The sequence below is a fragment of the Vombatus ursinus genome, unplaced genomic scaffold (genome assembly GCF_900497805.2).
Source record: "Vombatus ursinus unplaced genomic scaffold, bare-nosed wombat genome assembly UNPS02014852.1, whole genome shotgun sequence".
In the NCBI taxonomy this organism is placed as follows: Eukaryota; Metazoa; Chordata; class Mammalia; order Diprotodontia; family Vombatidae; genus Vombatus; species Vombatus ursinus.
This window is the reverse complement of record NW_020954630.1, coordinates 230,200-250,514: the sequence shown is the minus strand read 5'-3', so window position 1 is coordinate 250,514 and position 20,315 is coordinate 230,200. Positions and strand designations below refer to the sequence as shown.

The following is a 20,315-nucleotide window of genomic DNA, read 5'->3' as shown; positions in this document are numbered from 1 at the left end:
TTATAATCATCCCTATTTGCCTAAGGTGACACAGTTCATTAAGTGGCCAAGCAGCTGGCTCTGAGTCCCTTGGTCCTTGTACTACATCATGCTGTCTTCCAAATAACCCCAATTCCCCGGACATTCTCCAGCCACCACAATCTAAACTAAGGAACCCATGAGGCCATACCTTTGGGGTCTTCCCCATGGTGATCTAGGTGTCTGGATTTCTTACCAGCTGCCTTAAATTTTGATGCCACAAATCTGGCACCATTTGCAAATAGTTTTGTGACTAACTGGGCTCCTCTGTCCTCTGTAGCCCATCCTGAACGCCTCTCTTGTTCTGAACCCCTCACACAAAGCCTCCCCTCATCCCCAGCCTTCCCCTTGGTCCTCAGCATCCAGTCCTCACCAGCGACTGCATCCCTGCAAAGTGATGCTGCCTGGAGGGTGAGACTGGCCTCCCAGCTGGCAAGGACACAGGCTGGGGGGCACACATTGGCTCTCATGATCCCACAGCAGACCATAGGGACAGTTACAACCAGCCACGCAGCCCACTAATTCCCCACAGGTCTCCAGCTCTCCACATCTCTGGCCGCACACTGGGGCACATTCCTGGTATTCTTGACCAGCTGGACACATGACAGCTGAGGATGGATATGGGCACAAGTCAGGAGTAGGATCACAGAAGTAGGCCTCCTTGACAGCCTTCAAACACCACCAATTTCCCTGTTCTCCATATGGGGAGATTCTAGGGAGATGAAGGACAAAGGTCACTCTGGGGAAGGATGACTGCCTTGTGCAGACTAATGAGTAGGATTAGTTCTCCATTGAGGAGAAATGGGAAAGGCAAAAGCAGGGAAACAGGTAGGTAGGCAGATGTAGAACTCACGACACAGAGTCTGGTTCCTCCAGGGGCTGAGCACACCCTCCCGAGCACAGTGGCGGGCATAGGCAGACAGCACAGGACACAGGCAATCATGACCCAGGGCACAGCCACACACCGCTGACAGGCACCGTAACTGATAAGGCTCTTGTTCCACTAGCCTGTGGCATTGCTGAGGGTGTGAGGGGGAAAGGCACGAGGTGCTAAATCAGCTCCTCCACAAGACTCCTTCCCACCATCCCAACCAGCACATCCCCTCATGCTGATGACCATCTCCATAGTATAGTGTCTTGGCGTCTGGGGTACCTGGAAAGCTGGGCCTTGCAGAATGGCACAGGAGGCTTCTGCATAGGGCCGGCGCTGAGCATGGGTGCTGCAGGGGTTAAGTGGGATAACAGTATCCCCCAAACGGCAGGCACCCTCCCCACTCAGCTGGAACTTGCCGGCAAAGGCAGCTACGTTGGATTCCACATCTCCAGCGGGGGTCAGGAAGTCATCCTGCTGGTTCCAAGTGAAGGTTCCACACATACCCCTTACCTGGGACCACCAGTAGGAAGAAATGAGTCAGCGTGAACCGTTTCATCCCTCCTCCCCTTCCCCAGAATCCCTCACACTCAGAACATGGCATTTCAGAATTGGGAGAGAGATCAGAAGCCCTCTCACCTAACTCATAACTGAACCAAAAACCCCTCTACAACCCACCTCAAAAGGGACCACTTCCATTTAAACACCTTCCTCGATGGGAAACCTCCTGAAGCAACCCATGGTACCTCAGGTCAGTTCTGACTGTTAGGGAGGTTCTCCTTACAACAAGCTAAAATCTGCTTCTTCTCACCTCCCACCCATTCATTATTCCTAGTTCTCCCCCAGTGGGCCAATCAGAATAGTTTGGATTCTCTTCACTTTGGAAGAAGTGCTGGATTGGAAATCGAAGGATCTGGACTCAAATTCTGACTCTGCCACTTAATACTGTGCCACTTTGGACAAGTCAGCTCATCTCTCGGTATCTTCCTCAGTTATAAAATCAGGAAGTTGGAAGAGATGACCTTGAATGGCATTTTCATCTCTAAGTCTCTCATCCCTAAGTCCTATCTTATCCAGGCTAAATATCCCCAGTTCTCTCTTTATGCGTCAGTCTCCAGGACCTCATTGTCCTGATCACTCACCTCCATACCCATTCCTGTTTGTCAAAGCCCCTCCTAAAATGTGGTATCTACCCTATGGGAGCCTACTGTCTCCCCAGGGCCTTGGTGCCCTCACCCAGACATACCCGGTGGGCATAGAAGGGTTCCAAGGTAATGTATGCGGCAGGTTCACGCACACCCCAGAGGAGCCAGACACCAGGCCCACGAAGCAGTAGGAAGGTAGAGGAGGCATGATGGACGTGGAGACCCCCAGGCCCAGCCCAAGGCAATGCCACCTCTTGCCTGCCTACCAGCACTGCTCCTGTGGACAAAGAGAGTATTGTTGGGGGGGAGGCTCCCTGTGACACAGAGAATGGGAATGGGAGTGTGTGTGTGGCATGCTGGGGGACAGGAGAGTAAAGGAGGGAGTATCCTGAGTGTTTGAGTGACCTTGAGACTGGAAAAGAAGGAGTTGTAGGGCTAGGTGAGGCAGGAGGTAAAGGAAGTAGCCTGGAGATATGAAGATAGGATGTCAGAGCTAGGGGCACCTGAGTCCCGGAGCTGAACATAAACTTCACCCAGAGTGACCGAGATGGCACGGAGACAGCTCCCGGACTCACAGACCCCATGTTCCAATACCATCAGCAGCTGCCCCTTCAAATAATCCTAGGACAGGAGAAAGAGTGAAGAGTAGATCCATGGGTCTCTCTGTTTCCTCCTCAGGTCAGAGTCTGTGCCCACCTACCCAACCCAGACTGGCAACCCACCCCTCATGATAAACACTTCACCACAGTTGGGTGGGCAAGGACCACTTCTAGACAACATTTATCAAACCATCACCCTCTCCCAGGAATTTCTTTCCCTTTCAGTTCCCCTCTGATACCCACCTGTACCAGGTTGTACCGGCAGCCCCCAATACCCTGGAAGAAGAAACTTCGCCCATCGAAAGTGACGTAGTGCCCATCCCCACCCACTGCACATTCAGCTGGGCATGGCTTCTGGGAACAATGCCAGTGGCCTTCCAGGCACACACTGAGATGGGGGAAGGAGAAGGTTAGAACAACAATCATATCCCAGGAGAAGGTAGGAGTAGAGTTAGGGTGAATCCCTTTCTATACCTCCCTTCCTTCATCTTAGCAGATAGAGCACTGGACCTAGAGTCAGAAAGACTCAAGTTCAAAATCTGTCTCAGATATTTCCTAGCTGTCTGACCCTGGACAAGTCCCTTAACCTCTCTCGGCCTCAGTTTTCTCATCTGTAAAATGGGGATAATAATAGCACCTACCTCAGAGGGTTATTGTAAAGCTCAAATGATATCATCTATTTAATGTGCTTTGCAAACCTTAAAGTGTTATCCAAATTTAACTATTATTATGGCTACCCCATTAAAGTTCTTTTTGTTTCTATGTCACTCTGGGCAAACTAAGGATCTCCATGGTCACTCAGAGGTCACTCTGAAAGCACTCCAAAGCATGAATGTGAGGGGATGGGCGATCTGGAGGACAAGGGGACTGGCATCAAGCGAAGTGTCCAAGGATGGAAAAGTCAATTTGTGTGGAACCATAAGAAGTCAGAAGTCCAAAGAAAGAGATCAAAAGATTGGTCAGTGCCCCTCGCCTGTACACTGGGCAGGGAGGAGAGAGTGCCCAGGGCCTCACCATGGATTGCATAGCTGGTACACTGTGCTGCCTGGGGAATAGCGCTGGCGGTGGTGGTAGCAGGGGCAGTGAGTGGCAGGGACACAGAGGTCGTCATCCCTGTAAAGTCCTGGTGGGCATTCACAGCCACTCACGCAGCCCTCTCGACACTGCCCCTCCTCATGCTCGCCCACTGCCCCACAGCTGGGTGGGCAGGATGACACACAATCTGAGTACAGCTGTCCTCCTGGGCAAAGGCGCTCTGGAAAAGCCATTTAAGATGTGATGCAAGGTGGTGCAAGAGATAGCACTCTTCTCCCTCCCCACACCAGGCACAATCTCAGGGCCAGAGACAACAGTGGGAAGTGTGGAAGCTGAAACATGCCTAGAATGGGCACGCTGATGCCCAGATGGGAACAGTGGAGATGTCCCATCTGGGTCTGCCTTTTGAACTGATGACCACCCCACCATAAAGATATTCATGGCGTAGGTCGTCTGTGGTCTAGTAACGACAATGTCTGTCTGTGGAACAAGGCCCAGAGGAGGCCTGCCAAAGCTCCCACATGTAGTCCAATGCCCATGTGTATGGCCTAGTGCTGTAAGGGATGGGGAAGGGCAGAGGGTCGGTGGTGAAGGAAAAGAGTAGAAACTATACCACAGAAGCCAGGCTTCCGCCAAGGGATGAAGACATCGTGCTGGGCACAGTCACGGGCATAGCTGGCAAATGTAGCACATACTGCCTCCTGCCTCCCTGCCAGCCCACCACCTGCCGCGCAGTAGGCAAAGAGGCAAGCTTCATGGAACCCACTGGGGGGAACCTACAAGAGGAGGAGCCATAAGCCTGCAGCCTGTGATGGTGTCCCTTGCTCTCTTGGGGCCCTCAGCCATGTCCTTTCAGTCCTCTACTGCCCCCGCAACAGTCTCTGCTTCACAGAATCATGTATTTTCAGGGCTGAAAGAGCCCTGAAAAAAATGTCCAGCCCAAGCCTCCAGCCTAGAGGTACGATATTCCCAAGATCACATAAGAAGAAGCAAAGCCAGAACTAAGAAGTCAGCGCTCTTCCTTCTAGCCCAGGGTTCCTCTCCTGGTTTTGGTTTGATTGTTTTCCATTGAATTGCACAAGTAAGTGCCGCACGCCACGCAGAAATGAACAGTGCCTGCCCTCGAGGAGATCATTCCATCGATTGCTTCACATTAAAGGGAAATTCTTGCCTCACAATTAGGGGAACCCCCCCCCAAGGGAGAGATGGTTCTTGGGTAGAAGAAAGTAGAGGTGTAAGGATCCTACCCAACAAGCTGAGTCTGGGGGCAGCTAGCACAGCTCCCAGGGAAGGGAGATGGTGGAGTGTAGGGCAGGGCTTGGAGTCCAGAAGACTTGGTTCAAGACCCTTACTAACTGTGTGACCCTAGGCAAATCTTAAGCTCTCTGAGCCTCTCTTTCCTCACCAAAAGGGGGAAGGATGATCGTGATAACGATAATGATGATCATGACGGTTCTCTTATTAACCTCCAAACCCTGCCTGCTGCTCCCGCCCCAAGCCCCTACACCTGGACGTGACACTCCCTGAAGACACCATCCAGCAGCTGGTGACAGATGTCTTGAGCTTCAGCCCGCAGCACACCGGCATCCACGCCTGCCTCTGTGTCTTCGGTGGAGTCCGTGCAGCCTTGAGCCGTTTCCACTGCATCCAGGCACCCAGGCTGGGAAAGAAAGTGAGGTTGGTAGAGCACGGTGGAGGGATGGCGGCCACTTTTGAATGAGGTCTAGGAAAGCCAATCTCTCTCCCGAGCATCCCACTCCACCAACCCAGAACTTTTCTAAATATGAGGAGAAGACAAAATAGAAAGGATACGACTGGGGAGGAGACACTTTAAGGGAAGCAGGGAGCGGACAGTCTGCAGCAAATGGGCCCAGCCACTCTTTGTTAGTCAACTCCATGTAGTGTAGGCCTGACTGGTGCAGAGCTCATTCCTGGAGCACCCTGTTAGATACAATGCCAGGAACCAAAACCCGCTACTGGTGCCACAGTGAGATTGAGGGATAGAAGATTGGGTCAGGGTTCCAGGGAGCAAGAGAAGGGGGAAGAGAATTCTGGAGAAAATGGGGCCAATGGTATCCCAAGAGTTAGGCTGATGGCCTGGGGTGGGGGGGTGGTAGAGGGGAGAGGGTCTGGGATCAAGGATAAAACCTCTCACCTCTGACTCAGGGGACTTCCAGGAATTGCCAAAAGTGGCAGCTAATACAGCCTGCCCCCCTTCAGGCTCCAGAAAATCATCTGTGGGAGTTTGAGGAGGGAATCCTCAGCCTCAAGCTTTACCTGCATCTCTCCACTCCAAGTTCTCTTTCTAATCCAACACTCCTCTTCCCCCCTCCTCCCCCGCCCCCGACACACACACTCATTCTATCCCTGAACCCCTTACCCTCAGGTCGACCATTATAGGGCCCACAGAGACCCCTAGTCTGCCCCTGGAGTTCATGGTCAACAGCGAGTGAGACAGAACCAGCCCTGTCCATCCTCACCACCACACCCAAACCACCAGACAGCACCAGCCAGTCCCCTGGCCACTGCAAGCTCAGCCCTGGACAAAGGGAGATAAAGGGAGAGGAGGGGTTAACTCTATCTCCCTCCTTGTCTCCATTCCTAGTTTTGCAAGGACCAATTTAGGAGGAAGGAGTGATAGGAGAGAAAGCATTTGTTTCTCTTGTATCTGTAGATAATAGAGAACATATCTCTAATTTCTGATACTTTTATTGGTAGCCTAGTTATGGTGAAAAAAGTATTGCCATTAACTAGGAGATACTGGTCAAGTCATTTTAACTCTGCAGACTTCAGTTCCCTCATCTGGTAAATGGGGACGTTAGATATTGAGGCCCTTTCCATTTCTAACATTCTATGACTCTTTACAATACTTCCCCATCTGCTATCCCATTGTCTCTTCACACTATCCCTCTGACATAAGCAGGGTAGACATTATTCTCTCCATTTAACAGCAGAGGGACCTGAGGTCCAAAGAGTGAGCTAATTCATCCCGGGCCACACAGTGAGGCCATAGCAAAAGCCAAGTCCCCTCACTCCCAGCACAATGGTCTTTCAACTATGGTTGGGGAAAGGGTGAGAGGGAGCACCTTAGGCCCAGGCTTCCCCATCCTTTAATCTTTGGGACCCCTCAATTCCCCAGAAGATGTCCATCCCTTAGATACACAGATGAGGGCTCCTCACTAAAGAGTTACATCCTAGTTTTCCCTCAGGGACAGCACTCACCACCCTGCAGTAGGGGCCGCCCCTCCAGCACTGGTGCTCCATTCACTGAAACGTTGGAGCCCTGGATCAGCACCTCATCCTGTCCCATCAGAACCTGAACAGTCTTGGAATAAGAGGAGAGAGAGAGTGGAAAATAATTCATTCAACATTTAATAATAATAATAATAGCATTTATGTAGGGCTTACTATGTACCAGGCACCGTGTTAAGAACTTTACAAATATTATCTCATCTGTTCCTCACAATAACCTGGGAGGTAGGTGTTATTTTTATTCCCATTTTACAGATGAGGAAATTGAGACAGACAGAAGTTAAGTGACTTGACCAAGGTCACACAAATAATAAGAGTCTGGATTTGAACTCAGGTCTTCCTGACTCTAGGCCTGGCGCTCTATCCACTGTGCTACCTAGCTGTTCCCAAAGAAGATGAGACCGGGAGAGAAAAGTCATTGGCTTTAATAATTGAGAGATGAGAGAGCAATCTCAGTAGAATGATGACAGTGGTTGACAAGCATCTCTTCCAACTGTGTCCTGTCCCACCCCTAGTTTTGCCTCTTTCTAGCCTTGACCCCACTCCCAGCTCCTCACCGGCTGGCAGTCATCAGGCCAAAGGCAGTGCCTGCCAGGAATGAAGTAAACAGCCCAGGTGGCGTCAATATCACTCGCAAGTAGGTAAGTGCATCGGCCCAGGAAGTGGTAGTGACGCCTGTCAAAAGTCCTGTAGTGGAAGCCTGACCAAGTCACACAGGTGGCTGAGAGGCCCTGGCGCTGGCTCCGAAGATGGCCCACTGCCCCAGGCAAGGGCTGTAAGAGGGCTGGGGACAGATGATTGCCTGGAGAAAATCATCTATCTTGAGCAGAGGGATGGGAGGGCCCAGAGCAAGGGCCTGGGGTAGGTGAGCAGAGTGCTTAAGCCTAGGTTACCTCGTGGGGCAGGAGGGTAGAAAATGTGACTGTGCATTCTATAGGGAAGAGAGCAGAGGTAGAGGGACAATGGAAGGCTTGGCACCCTTGAGATGGAGGGACTGGACTTCTGTTCTGGGGAAAACTTGAGGGTGAATAAGCTTGCCCATACCAGAGTACATGTGTTGAGAGGATGCTCACCTGTCAGAGGCCAGGAAGAACAACTAAAGCAAAGTTCCAAACTGTCATTCCACCAGCTGCGCCCCCAGGGCTGGGCACAACACTCCTCCAAGCTGCCCGCTGAGGCATTCAATAAATCCGGACCTACTTGGCACTGCCACGTGGCAAAACAGTGATCCTCGGTGCCAGTACCTGGAAAGGAAATTGTGACCAAAAGGGAGGGTATGGCGAAGGAACAATTGAACAGGGGGTAGGGCTTGGGAGGCAGTGTTTGGTGTGGATAAGGCCAGCTAACTTTGTGCAATGAGTATCTCCATCCACCTATTCTTCCTACAACCACTGTGACACAACCTAACACCCCAATTCTAGTCTTGACCCCATCTCTCCTAATACATCTTTCTGATGTGGGCTCCCTTGTATTCTCTGTATCTTCTAGCAGATGCAGGGCAGCCTTACCTAGAGTGCAATGAGGACCTCTCCAGCCTGGGCAACACGCCCTCACAGTCCGGTTCCAGGCTACCGGTCGGATATCAGGTGGCCTGGAACATACAGGGTCAGTAGGGTTCATTTTCCTCAGGCTCATGGGGAATGAGGGCCCATAATGTCATAGAAATGGGACTGGAAATTAAAGTGCTTCTTGGGAGTGGGCCCCCCTCAACCCATTCAGAAAACTTTCTTCTCCTTCCAATGTCTCCCATCCACCATTCCCTAGTCATGCCCATTCTATACCCACATCTCTCATCTTCAGATACCCTCTACCACCTAATTGTACGTACATAGAAAGGAGAAGGAAAGCTTGAGATTGACAAAGGACAGTATTCAAGATAGATACTCCGTCTTTGTCTCTGTCTCTCTCTTTGTCTGTCTCTATCTATTTCTGTCTCTGTCTGCCCCCCTCCGTCTTTCTCCCATCACTCTGTCTCCCTCCTTCTCTCCTTCCTGTCTCTCTGTCTCTGTCTCTCTCTCTGCCACCCCTGTCTCCATCTCTATCTCTGTCTCTCTCTCCACCACCCTCGGTCTCTCTCTCTTTCTCTGTCTGTCTCTGTCTCTGTCTCTCTGTGCCTCTCTGTCTCTGTCTCTCTCTCTCCCCCTTTCTCCCCCCCATCTCTCTCTGTCTCTCTCCCTCCTCTGTCTTTCTTTCCCATCTCTCTCTCTCTGTCTCTGTCTCTCTCTACCACCCCATCTCTGTCTCTGTCTGTTCCTCTTCCTCCTTTTCTGTCTCTGTCTCCACTCCTATCTCTCTCTGTCTCTATTTCTCTGTCTCTGTGTGTGTCTGTGTGTGTGTCTCTCTCCGCCCTCTCTGTCTTTCTCTCCCCTGTCTGTCTCTGTCTCTGTCTCTGTCTCTCTCTCTCTGTCTCTCTCTCTCTCCTACACCCCCCCAGTCTCTCTGTCTTTCTCTCCCCGGTCCCTCTGTCTCCGTCTCTCTCCTCCATCCCCGCCCCATCTCTCTCTCTCTCTGTCTCTCTCTCTCCTGCACCACCCCATCTCTCTGTCTCTGTCTGTTTCTCTTCCTTCTCTGTCTCTATCTCTACTCCTGTCTCTCTCTGTCTCTGTTTCTCTGTCTCTCTGTATGTCTCTGTGTCTCTCTCCCCCTTTCTATCTTTCTCCTTCTCTGTCTTTCTCCCATCTCTCTCTCTCTGTCTCTCTCTCTTCTGTCTTTCTCTCCTCCCATCTCTCTATCTCTGTTTCTCCCTTCTTCTCTGTCTCCACCCCCATCTCTCTCTCCTTCTCTATCTCTCTCTCTCTTTCCACCACAACCCCTGGTCTCTGTCTCTATCTCTCTCTCTCATCCCTCCTCTCATCCATGCCTCTAGACACCATTTATTCTGCTCTACCTCAGCCATACCACCCCATGCTCACCCTCTCACATCTTTTCTCCTCCCCTGAGCTCTCTTGCCAGGACCCATACCTGTCATCCCCCCCAGTCCCCATTGTCTATGCCTAATTTTCCCCCTTCCTCTTCTCACTTGTAGATTGGGCAGAGAGTAGAGGTTGAGGAGCTTGTGGGCCTGCTCCTGGCCAGGTCCAGCTGCCACCCCCGGTGGATATAATAGTAGAGATTGCGGCAGGGCACCAACTCTTCCTGCTGAGGAGTCACCACCTTCTCTACCTGGACAGTCTCTGTTCGCAGGCACCATCGCCTGCCCCAGAGATAAGAGAAGAGCAGCTGGTACCACAGGACCACCAAATGAATTTTCCCAAGGATTTCCACCCATGATCCCCCTCTGCCACCTTAGATAGGAGATCATATTAGGTGGAAAGGGGATACAGAAGGTATGACAAAGGCCAGGGACAAAAGAAAGGAATCTGGTTGTCTGAGGGGTCGTGGAACCACAGCCAAGGGGATGTCAAGGAACTGAGACAGTAGGCAGAAATTTCCTCTGGAGTTGGTAGGCACTTGGTATTTCCTGTTCTAATTTTGCAAACCATAGCCCCAGCCTACATGGAGGAAGGAGGGCAGGGGGACAGGAGATATGGAAGAGAGGGGCTGACTTTAAGCCTTCAGGACTAGAGCCCAGGTCCTGGGAGCAAGAGTCTTACCCATCAGCCCAGGCCCAAATTGCCCAGAAGCAGAGCAGGGCTGGGAGCAGCATGGTACCTGCTTTTCCTGAGACCACCTACAGAAGAGAGTGGAGGGTTGTGGAGGGAAAGAGGAGCTAAGACCCTGAGAACTGCTGGATGACTGAGCAGATTCAACAACAGACTCACCCTCTATTCTTGGGACCACTACCCCACCACCTACCCTGATATCCCAGTATGCCTGTCTATCTGTCTGCCTTTGCAGGCAGTCTTTCTCACCCTGTCCTGTCCTCCACATCACTTACCAGTATTCCTTCCCAGGCTGGTCAGAAACTATTAGAACCCTTGGGTGTAAAGAGGCCTTTATCCTCATCTCAGCCACGCCTCCTGTGCAACATCTGAGCGGTCCCAGATTGGACTTGACCCTTTGATACCACCAGAGGCCAGCAACTGACAGTTCATCCTGGAAACTGTCTCTCCCATCTGTTTTTCTACCTCCCAGTGTGTGCCTGTGTGTGTGCCTGTGTGTGTGTGTGTGTGTGTGTGTGTGTGTGTGTGTGAGAGAGAGAGAGAGAGAATCTGCAAAATATGTATTATAACCACATAAACACATAGACATCCCAACAGTATGAAGTTCATATTATTGCCTTTTTCTAATAAAAAAAAAAAAGACTCATCCTGCTGAGGCTCTGGTTGTTTTTAACGTTGCTGGGTTAGGCTGTTTTAATAAAGAGATCTCTTTGAAATTTGTTATTTTTTATTTTTTTAAATAGTATGTATTCATGCCATCTTCCCCACTCTATGGAGTTCTCCCCACTTCCTCAGTAAATCCTTCTTTCCAGACTCCAAAAAAAGAGAATTCCTGTCTGTGCGTTAGCATGTGGGTATGAGAGAGGGAGACTGAGAAAATGAATAGGAGACTGAATGTGCTTCTGCATATCTGACTGTGTGCATGTGCACATGTGTGTACGTGTTTATATATGTGTTTCTTTCTCCAGGTGTCTCTGAGCTGGCCTGGGCCTCCCTGCTATGAGGTTCTCTCTCAGAGAGCTGGGACATTTCCGAGGAGTTTACTATAGGCACTAGGTCAAGAAGAGAAGGGGCACTGGTGAAGGGGGCTAGAGGGAATGGGGGGCTCTATTGAGAAGGGCCTCCTGGTCCAGAGAAGCATCCTGGGTCCAGCTGAGACGAGCCGGATGGGATGATCCAAAGATCCGGGTTGGGAAGGGGCAGGAACTAGGAGGTCAATCCTGGCTGCATCCTGGTTACTAGCCACCCACTCATGGATGACAAAGGCCAGAAGGTGGCTTCGGACTTAAAACTCAACCTCTGGCCTCTCCCCTCCCCTCCTCCAGAGCCTGAGGCAGCAGCCCAAGAATTCTCCACAATTTTCCTGCCCAGTAACAAGGAGGCCTGAATTGAGCAGAGTCAGGCCAGTGGCCAGGCTGGTTCTGGGGCTTGAGGATAGAGGGAAAGGGGGCAGGGGGAGGGGAATGAAACCAGCATCCCATCCCTAGGGACCAATCCAAGGGCTGATCCTTCATCTTCTGAGGGCCCACTACCAGACTGTATGCACCCCTCAATGATGCCCTAAAGACAAATTTAGGAGTAGGACACAAAAACACATATTCCTAGTCATGTACACACTCCTAATTAGGTATAGATAGACTGTCTGCTCTCGAGCGTGTGTGTGTGTGTGTGTGTGTGTGTGTGTGTGTCTTTCTTTAAGCATTCATCTCTCTCTGTCTCACTGTCTCTCTCTGTTTCTCTCTTTCTCTCACAGATACACACATGCACATGCACCCAGCATCTCTTTCCCCTCCCTTCTCTAGTCAAAGGGGTAGCCGGATATTGTAGCTTACAGTAAAGAAAACAATAAAAGATTTGGAGTCAGGACCTAGGTTTCTATCTCAGTCCTGCTACTTCTTGTAACTACCTGTGTGTGATTTTCGGAGTCACTGAAACTCTCTACATCTCAGCTTCTTCCTTTAGTTTATAAAACTGATGGGGGGAGGGGCTGACTTTCTTTATTGTCTTGAACTCTAAAATCCCTTCTGGCAAGAGACCACAATCTTGGATTACACACACACACACACACACATACACACACACACTGTACTGGTCTCTGGTCTTCCTGTCTCTCTTTTTCTATATCTCTGTCTCTGCCTCTACCTATTTCTCTATCCTTCTCTCCTTCTCCCTTTTCTCTCCCCCACCACTGTCCTGGTCTGCCTGTTTGTATGTCTTTCTCTGTCCCTCTGTCTCTGTCTGTCTGTCTGTCTGTCTCTCTCTCTCTCACACACACACACACACACACACACACACACACACACACACACTCCCAGTAATACACTACCCCAATCTCTCCCTCACACACATTCACCCAGTCACCAGAGTCATCTCCAAGGTGTGATGAGCAAGCAGAGCAGTGACTCAAGAAGGCAACAATTAGGGGAGAAGGAGATAGTTCCATTAGTTGTCTTTAAAAAAAAAAAAGACTTAAGGCTCTGATTCAACTATTCAACTCAATTCAATAAACATTTCTTTAACACCTATTTTGAGCTAGGCACTGTGCTGGGAGCTGGGGATACAAGGGTGGAAAGCTTTGCCTTCAAGGGGTTTATAATTTATTAGCAGGGATAAGAAATGAAAATGAATAAATAAATATGACGAACAACAAAATGAGATAAATACAAAGGAGAGCTCCAGAGGAAGTGCTCTGAGACATCTAGATGGTGAAGCAGATAGCACCACAGGCCTAGATCAGGAAGGTCTGAGTTCAAATCCAGCCTCAGTCACTTACTAGCTGTGCAACCTTCAGCAAGTCGTAACCTCTGTTTGCCTCATGTTCCTCAACTGTAAAATGATAATAATGATAGCACCTATCTCTCAGTGGTGTTGTGAGGATCAAATGAGATAAGATTTTTAAAGTGCTTAGCACAGGACCTGGCACATAGTAGGTGCTTAATAAATGCTTATTCCCCTCCCTGCTTTCTTCTAAGAAATTTGAGGCAGCTGAGCTGGGCTTTGAAGGAAGGGATTTCAATCAGTGGGGATTGGGAGGAAACATACTTCAGGTCAGTTTGGGCCTGTCTGGGCCCAAGCAAATTGGAGAAAGAATCAGCTTTGTCTGGGAAACTGAGGGCATAAAGCAGAGTAGTGTGAAATATGACTAGAAACAAAAGGAGCATAGGGTCTTAGATTTAAAGCTGGAAAAGACCTGAAGGTCATTTAGTTCAATTCCTTCATTTTAAATGGGAGAAAACAGACGTATGGAAGGACTTGATCATGATCTCCCAGGCAGTAAATAGCAAAACTGAAATTCAGACACTCATGGCCTTTGACCCCCTGTGTTTCCATTGTACTATTCTGCCTTAGGTTGGGGCCATATTATGTTGGGTCTTGAATGACAGGTTAAGGAATTTGTCCTCATTTTCAAATGAGATAACACTTGGCACACAGTAGGCACTTAATAAGCATTCCCTTCCCCTTTCATAGGCAGTGACTTGACTTTTTTTGAGTAGGGGGACGGGCCTGATCAGATATAGCCATTAGGAATGTTATTTCAGCTGCTGTGCAGAAATATGGATCAGAGAAGAGAGGGAGGGGATCATTCCAGGAGCCATTATAAAAGTCCATGTAAAAGATGAAGAGGGCCTGATGTTGACCAAGTGAGTGAAAAGTAGGAGACAGATAGGAAGGGTCTGTGAAGAGGTATTTCAGTGGCAGAGACGAAGTGCTTTCCTTACGATGCTCCTATGGGGGTCTCCAGGTAGATGGTGGGAGTACAATGGGGCAGACCTACGATAAATGAACCAGACTTTGAATCAAAAAACCTGGACACACTTGCTTACTAACTGTATGACCCCACCCCCACCCCCCCACAAGTCATTTTACCTTAGAATCCTCATTTGTTTGATGAAAAGGGTTAGAATAGACAGCCTCTAAAGAGGAATCTTATTTTTTTTTTAACCAGATCATCCTACATACAGCTGCCAAAGTGATTTTCCTAAAGGATAAGTCTGACCAAGTCACCTTCCTACACAATAACCTTTGGTGGCTGCCTATTCCCTCTAAAACACAAACTCCTTTGGCACTGAAAGCCCTTCAAACCAAGCCTGTTTCCTATCTTCCCAGTCTTCTTACACATCAGTCATCCTTACCTCCACACCCATACCCTATACTCTATGGTCTAGCCTGTTGCACATCCTCAAGGCTCCCTCTCCCATTTCTACTTTGGCACTGGCTGTCCTCCATGCCTAGAATGCTCCCCCTCTTCCTGGTTTTCTTCAGGCTTCTGCTCAAGTTCCATATTCTACATGAAAGGTGCTGATCTACTCTCTGCCCCACCCCATTGCTAGTGTACTACCTAGTATTCATTTTGTATATAGTCTGTATGTGTTTGCATGTTGTCTGCTCCCCCCCCCTCCAGAATGTAAACTCCTTGAGGGCAGGAACTATTTCACTTTTACCTTGTCTCCTCAGCTTAGTATAATACCTGGCCCACAGTAGGTGATCAATAAATTCATGTTGATTGACTGATTCATTGCTGTCTCAATGTGGAAACTTCCTTCACTGACCATGATCAGAAACTTACCTACAAATTTTAGTCGTGGAGAATTACCTGGAAGTACGGAGAACTTGGGGCAACTAGGTGGTACAGTGGACAGTGCACTGGGCCTGGAGTCAGGAAGGTTATCCTCCTGAGTTCAAATCCAGCCTCAGACACATACTAATTGTGTGATCTTGGGCAAGTTCCTTAACCCTGTTTGCCTCATTTTCCTCATCTGTAAAATGATCTGGAAAGGGAAATGGCCAACTGTTCCAGTTACCAACAAAATCCCAAATGGGGTCTAGAAGAGTAGGACAGGGCTAAACACCCACACTTAGAACTTAAATGACTTGCCCACAGTCACACAGCTAGAATGTGTAAAAGGCTGGGCTTGAATCCAAATCCTTGTGATACCAAGGCTGATCCTTTATCCCAAAGGCCATGGTGCCACTCTGCGATTATTGTTCTCATTTTAGAGATGAGCAAAGTGAGAAAGAGAGGTTCTTGTAGGTGGTCAAGCAGCTAATAAATTAGAGGAGCTGGGGCTCAAAGCCAGGTCTTCTGACTTTTGATGCACTGCACCCATAATCCTGCTTCTTCTGATTATACATATATGTAAAATCCACCCACTAAAAGGCCCCGCCTCATTAAGTTACTTAAAATAGAGGACTACTCCTCCCTCTTCCACACCCTTCCCTTACTGTGCTCATTCCTCCTCTCTCTGGGTGCTTGGATGTAACGTCTTCAAGATCGCCTTCCACATTCATTTGACCCTGATTTCACCTGTATGGGGGGGAGCAAGGTATGAGTGCAATGAGCATGACTGTCCCCACCATAAACATCTCCCCTGCTGGTTCTACTCACTTCTGAACTGTCATATGTTTTCCTATCGCTGATCTCTGGCTCAGAAAACTGGTCAAAGGCAGGCCATGGGGTGAAATCTTGCTCCCTAGAACCCTAACCATTCCTAGGAAGAGAAAACCGAGAAAAGAGTAGTCTAGGGACCTCGGGCTCCAGGAGAGGAGGGAGACCCAGCTGTGGAAGTGGGACGGGGGAGGGGGAAAGGGGACCCTTGGAAGGTTAGATGAATGTATTTCAGGCATTTGCCACGAAACAGCTAGAGGGACAGACTTAAATGCGCCAACCTGCAACACAGGTAGATCCCAACCCAGCCCTGCGGCTGGACAAGAGGCAGGAAGGCTGCGTGAACGTCCATGCAATCGATTCAAACTGAGGGGCATTCTAGTCCCACAGAGGCGGTGAGCTTTAGCTTTTTCCCTGGGGTTTGCCATGCAATCCCTCACCTTCCTGCTCTAAAGTTAGCCCAGGACCCCACACCCCAATTCCCTGATCAGACTCCTTTCCTGCCTGGCCAGAGGGCCCCGCCCCCAGTCCCCTCCCCTAAGTGCCCTCCCAGCCCCACCCCCAACACACACACACACACACACACACACACACACACCCCCCCACACACACACACCCCCACACACACCCCCCTACCTCTCCTCCTCCTCTCCCGAACCCCGCCCCCAACGCTCTTCCTGACCAGCTACTGGACTGGCCAGGCTGGGGGGTGGCTTGTCGAGAAGACCTCAGTTACCCGAAGTAGTCAGGTGTCCACTCCCCCCCTCCCCCCAGCCCACTCCTTCCCCAGAGGGAAGCCTCCACTCCTGGCTCCTGCTGACAGTGCCCATCTCTCTGGGAACTGAGAGAGTGGTGGAGAGATATGAGGGTGAGACCGCAGGCGGGTGGAGGGTCCGGCCAGAGGAAGGACTGGAAGTGACAGAATGGGCAGAGGGCACTGACCAGGGCAGGCGGAGCCAGCTGGGAGAAAGAGAAGCCTAAGCTTCCCAGGCAGACGCAGGACAGACCAGTTAGTACATACACAAAGTCACATACACAAAAGGACAGGCACTGATGTGGAAGGACAGACATACACACACAACGATCACCCTCTCCACAACAGTCCATCTCCCTCCCTTCAAGCTCCTAACAGTGCCCTCTCACATCCCCTTCCCCCGTCCCACAGATCCTCCCTCCCCTTCTCCTCCTCCTACTCCCCCTCTAGGGGCCTTCCACCTTTTGCCCTGGCTCCTCCCTCTATGGCTCCCTAGCGCCCCTCCCTTCCAGTCCCCCATGCCCTTCCTCCCCAGCTCTCCTCCTTCCCTCCCCCTTCTCTTTCCCTCCTCCTTTCTCCCCTCCTCCCTTCTCCCCCTCTTCCCTTTTCTCTCCCCCTCCCATCTCCTCCCCCCCATCCCTTTTCTCCCACTTACCATCGCCCATTCTAGGTCCTCTTATCACCTCTCCCCCAATAACTCCCTTCCCCGTCTAGGTGCTCCATGCCCCTGACGCCCCATCCCTAACCCCCTGCCCCTCCCCTTGGAGTGCCTAACCCTCTTTCCCTTCCTCCTCAGTTCCTAACCCCCTGCTCCCTTTCTCCCTCCCCATCCCTCCGGCTTGCCCCTCCCCTCCCCTTCGTGTCCCTAACCCCCTGCCCCTTCCCTTTAACTCTCTAACCCCCCTGCCGATCCCCTCCCCTCCTCGGACTTCTTTCCCTCCCTCTCCCTCTCGCTTCTTCCCCTCCCTCTCCGCCCTGACTCTCCCTCTCCCGTCTCGGGGAAGTTTCAGAGCCATCAGTCTGTCCGTCTGTATGTCCGTCGGTGGGTCCGCAGCAGAGCTGCAGGCAGCGGGCGCCATTGTGCGCGGAGCGGAGGGGAGCGGGGAACCCCGGACGCCTGGGTCCGGGGAACATCTGCTCGCGGCTGTCCCGCCAGGTAAGGAGAGAGGCAGTGCAACGGGCGGCTCGGTCCGCCTTCCCCCCCCCACTAGACACACACACGCACAACACACACTCACACTCACACACGCACGCATATACTGATGACAGCTCCCGGGGGTGGGGGCTGCTTGCAGTGGGGGTGGGGGACGCGTTTCTGACAGGGAGGAGGAAGGGTGTCAGGGAAGTGGGTGTCTGAGGAAGAAGGGCAAGGAATGGGAGAGAAGGAAGGTGGGGATCAGGGTCTGAGCAGAGGGTGAAGGGTGGGGGGGCAGGGGTCTGAGGAAAGAGAAGGAAGTAGGAGCAGGGATCCGAGCAAAGGGGGAAGGGAGAGGGGGAGCAGAAGGAGAGGAAGAGGGAGGGAATATGAGAAGAGGGGAGGGGGATGGGATGGGGGGGAGAGGTCTGAGGTGGGAGGGGCAAGGGATTAAAGATTGAAAGAGATGGGGGGGTGGAAGGGAAAGAAGGGAAAGGGTCTAAGGGGGGAGGATATGGGACAGAAAAGGAAGGATGATCTAAGGGAGGGGGAGAGAATGAAAGGTGTCCTGGGGGGAGGGGCGGGGAATTAGGGGAAAAGAGGGAAGGGTGTCCCCTGGGGGAGAGGCAGGGAATAGAGGTGTGTCAGAGAAGAGGAAGAGTGTGGGGGAAGGGAGGAGGAAAGGTATTGAGGGGTGGGGGCAAGGGAAGAACAGGAGGCTGGAGAGGAGGAGAAAGGGGGAGGAATCTGGGGGTAAGGTCTTTTAAGGTGGAGGGGTGGGGCAGAGATTTAGGGGAGAGAGGAGGGAGTTTGGGAGTCGAGTGGGAGGGGGCAGGGATCTGGAGAGAGGGGGTGGAAGGGTGGGGTCTCAAGAGAGGAAGCAGAGATTCTAAAAGAGAACGAAAAGGAGGGTGTCTATAGGGGAGGGGGAAGCCAGAAGTCGGAGGGAAGCTGGGATAGGGAGGGCAGATTTCTGGAGGGATTGGGTTGAGGCTAGGTAAGGAGAGGGGGAGAGGAAAGAGGTAAATCTGGTTTGGGGAAGAGAAGACCAGAAGGAAAAAGGTGAAGGGAGACCAAAAAGAAAAGAAAGGGTGGGGCATGGGGGGGCATATATATAAAGGGGTCAGGAAAGGGAGAAAGCAGAAACCCCTCCAAGGTTAGAGCAAAGGAAGAAAACTGGAGGGTGAAGGGAGATAGCAGGCAGGAAGGGGGAGGGGAAGAGCCTGCCTCTGGGAGGAGGTGGGGAAGGGAAGAGTGAGTACGATAGGAAGGTGTAAAGGAGGCAGGGGGCCAGGGGCAGGGAGGGGAAGGGGCAAAATAGAGGGAGAGAACTGAGAGGGGGAGGGGAGAAAGAAAAAAGGGAGGAGGGAGAAAGACAGAGGAGAGGAAGGGGGAGAGAGGGGGAAGGGAGAGGAGAGGAAGAGAAATCAGAGAGGGGAGGAGGAGAGAGAAGGGGGAGGGGAGCAGGAGGAGTGTGTAGATTGAGAGGTGGAGAGGCTGGGAGAAAAGAGAGGAGTAAAGAAAGGAGGAGGAAGAAGGCGAGGGAAGGGAAGCGAAGGGGGAGGGAGGGAAAAGGAGATGGGGGAGGGGAAAGTGGAGGAAGGAAAAAGGGAGGGTGAGAGGAAGAGGGGGAGGGGGAGGGGAGAGAGAAGACAGTGCAGTATAAACTGGTTGAGGGAGGGAGAGGGGAAGAGAAAAGAGAGCGGAGGCAGGGGATGGGGACCAGAAGGGGAAGGGGAAGGGAAAGGCAGGCTTGGGAAGGTGGGGGAGGGGAGTGAGTACTGCCACCAGAGACAGAAAAAAAGGGAGAGGGTCAGGGGGAGGAGGAGGGAGCCAGAAGGGGTGGTGGAGGCCAGGAGGGGTGGAGGAGGCTGGGGAGGAGCAGGAAGGGGAGGGGAGAGGGAAGAGCAGAGGGGGGCCCACAAGGGGTAGGCCAGGCCAGCCCATCAGCCAGCCAGCCAGCCGGCAGGCAGGCAAGCAGGCAGGCAGGCAGCCTGAGAGGAGGGGCAGAGGGAGGAGGAGCTGGGGGGAGCCAGCCAGATTCGGGAGAAGGGAGGTAGGGAGGGCGAAAAGGAGGGAGGGAGAGTGAGCAGGAAAGGGGGAAGGCGGGGAGGGGCAGAGAAAAGGCAGCCAGAGAGATTAGAGAAGGGGGAGGGGGAGCCTACCCCAAGGGGGAGGGAAAGGGGGAGGTATTGCCGAGAGAAGGAAAGGGGGAGGGGAAATGAGCCAGCCGGGCTGGGGAGAGGGAGGAAGGAAAAGAAAGGGGAGGGGAATATGCATTGCCACTGGGGAGAGGAGGGGCAGAGGGCTCTTTGGTTTTGGGGTTGGGGCTGAATCGTAGGGTTTGGGCTGTGAAAGGAAGCTAGAGCCATCTCACACATCCCGTGAAGACCCTATTGGGAGACTATGAGGGAGGGATCTACCCCTCCCCCATTGTGGTTACCCCTCCCCCCCACCACTTGCCCAATAGGACCCAAGAGCTCCCCCCTCCCTCCCACTAGGCTCCTATTTCACTAGC

The 20,315-nt window shown here is 51.7% G+C and overlaps 2 protein-coding genes across 25 annotated transcripts in view; one reads left to right on the top strand and one right to left on the bottom strand.

Moving 5' to 3' along the window:
- SSPO (SCO-spondin) overlaps nt 1-17,056 on the bottom strand; it is a 99,517-nt gene extending 82,461 nt beyond the window's left edge. For 16 of the 24 annotated variants that reach the window (XR_003567216.1, XR_003567217.1, XM_027841074.1 and 13 more), the window contains exons 1-19: nt 15,909-16,416; nt 15,746-15,827; nt 10,514-10,590; nt 9,940-10,113; nt 8,429-8,511; nt 7,994-8,164; nt 7,478-7,722; nt 6,891-6,993; nt 6,049-6,207; nt 5,824-5,903; nt 5,176-5,328; nt 4,282-4,444; nt 3,648-3,888; nt 2,877-3,021; nt 2,538-2,655; nt 2,136-2,311; nt 1,172-1,402; nt 872-1,037; nt 392-626 (exon numbers count right to left, since the gene is read on the bottom strand). Coding sequence is in view for 22 of the 24 variants with exons in the window: in XM_027841074.1 (XP_027696875.1) it covers nt 392-626; nt 872-1,037; nt 1,172-1,402; nt 2,136-2,311; nt 2,538-2,655; nt 2,877-3,021; nt 3,648-3,888; nt 4,282-4,444; nt 5,176-5,328; nt 5,824-5,903; nt 6,049-6,207; nt 6,891-6,993; nt 7,478-7,722; nt 7,994-8,164; nt 8,429-8,511; nt 9,940-10,113; nt 10,514-10,590; nt 15,746-15,811 (2,786 nt within the window). In the remaining 2 variants the exon portion in view is untranslated. Of the gene's footprint in view, nt 1-391; nt 627-871; nt 1,038-1,171; nt 1,403-2,135; nt 2,312-2,537; nt 2,656-2,876; nt 3,022-3,647; nt 3,889-4,281; nt 4,445-5,175; nt 5,329-5,823; nt 5,904-6,048; nt 6,208-6,890; nt 6,994-7,477; nt 7,723-7,993; nt 8,165-8,428; nt 8,512-9,939; nt 10,114-10,513; nt 10,591-14,241; nt 14,294-15,745; nt 15,828-15,908; nt 16,417-16,544 lie in introns of those variants that run through there. The other 8 variants (XM_027841076.1, XM_027841083.1, XM_027841075.1 and 5 more) reach the window with 8 other exon arrangements.
- A 524-nt stretch (nt 17,057-17,580) lies between these two features.
- Nucleotides 17,581-20,315, top strand: part of ZNF467 (zinc finger protein 467) — a 10,331-nt gene continuing 7,596 nt past the window's right edge. The window contains exon 1 of the mRNA XM_027841114.1: nt 17,581-17,818. Coding sequence (XP_027696915.1) covers nt 17,695-17,818 — 124 coding nt within the window. The 5' untranslated portion in view covers nt 17,581-17,694. The remainder of the gene's footprint in view (nt 17,819-20,315) is intronic.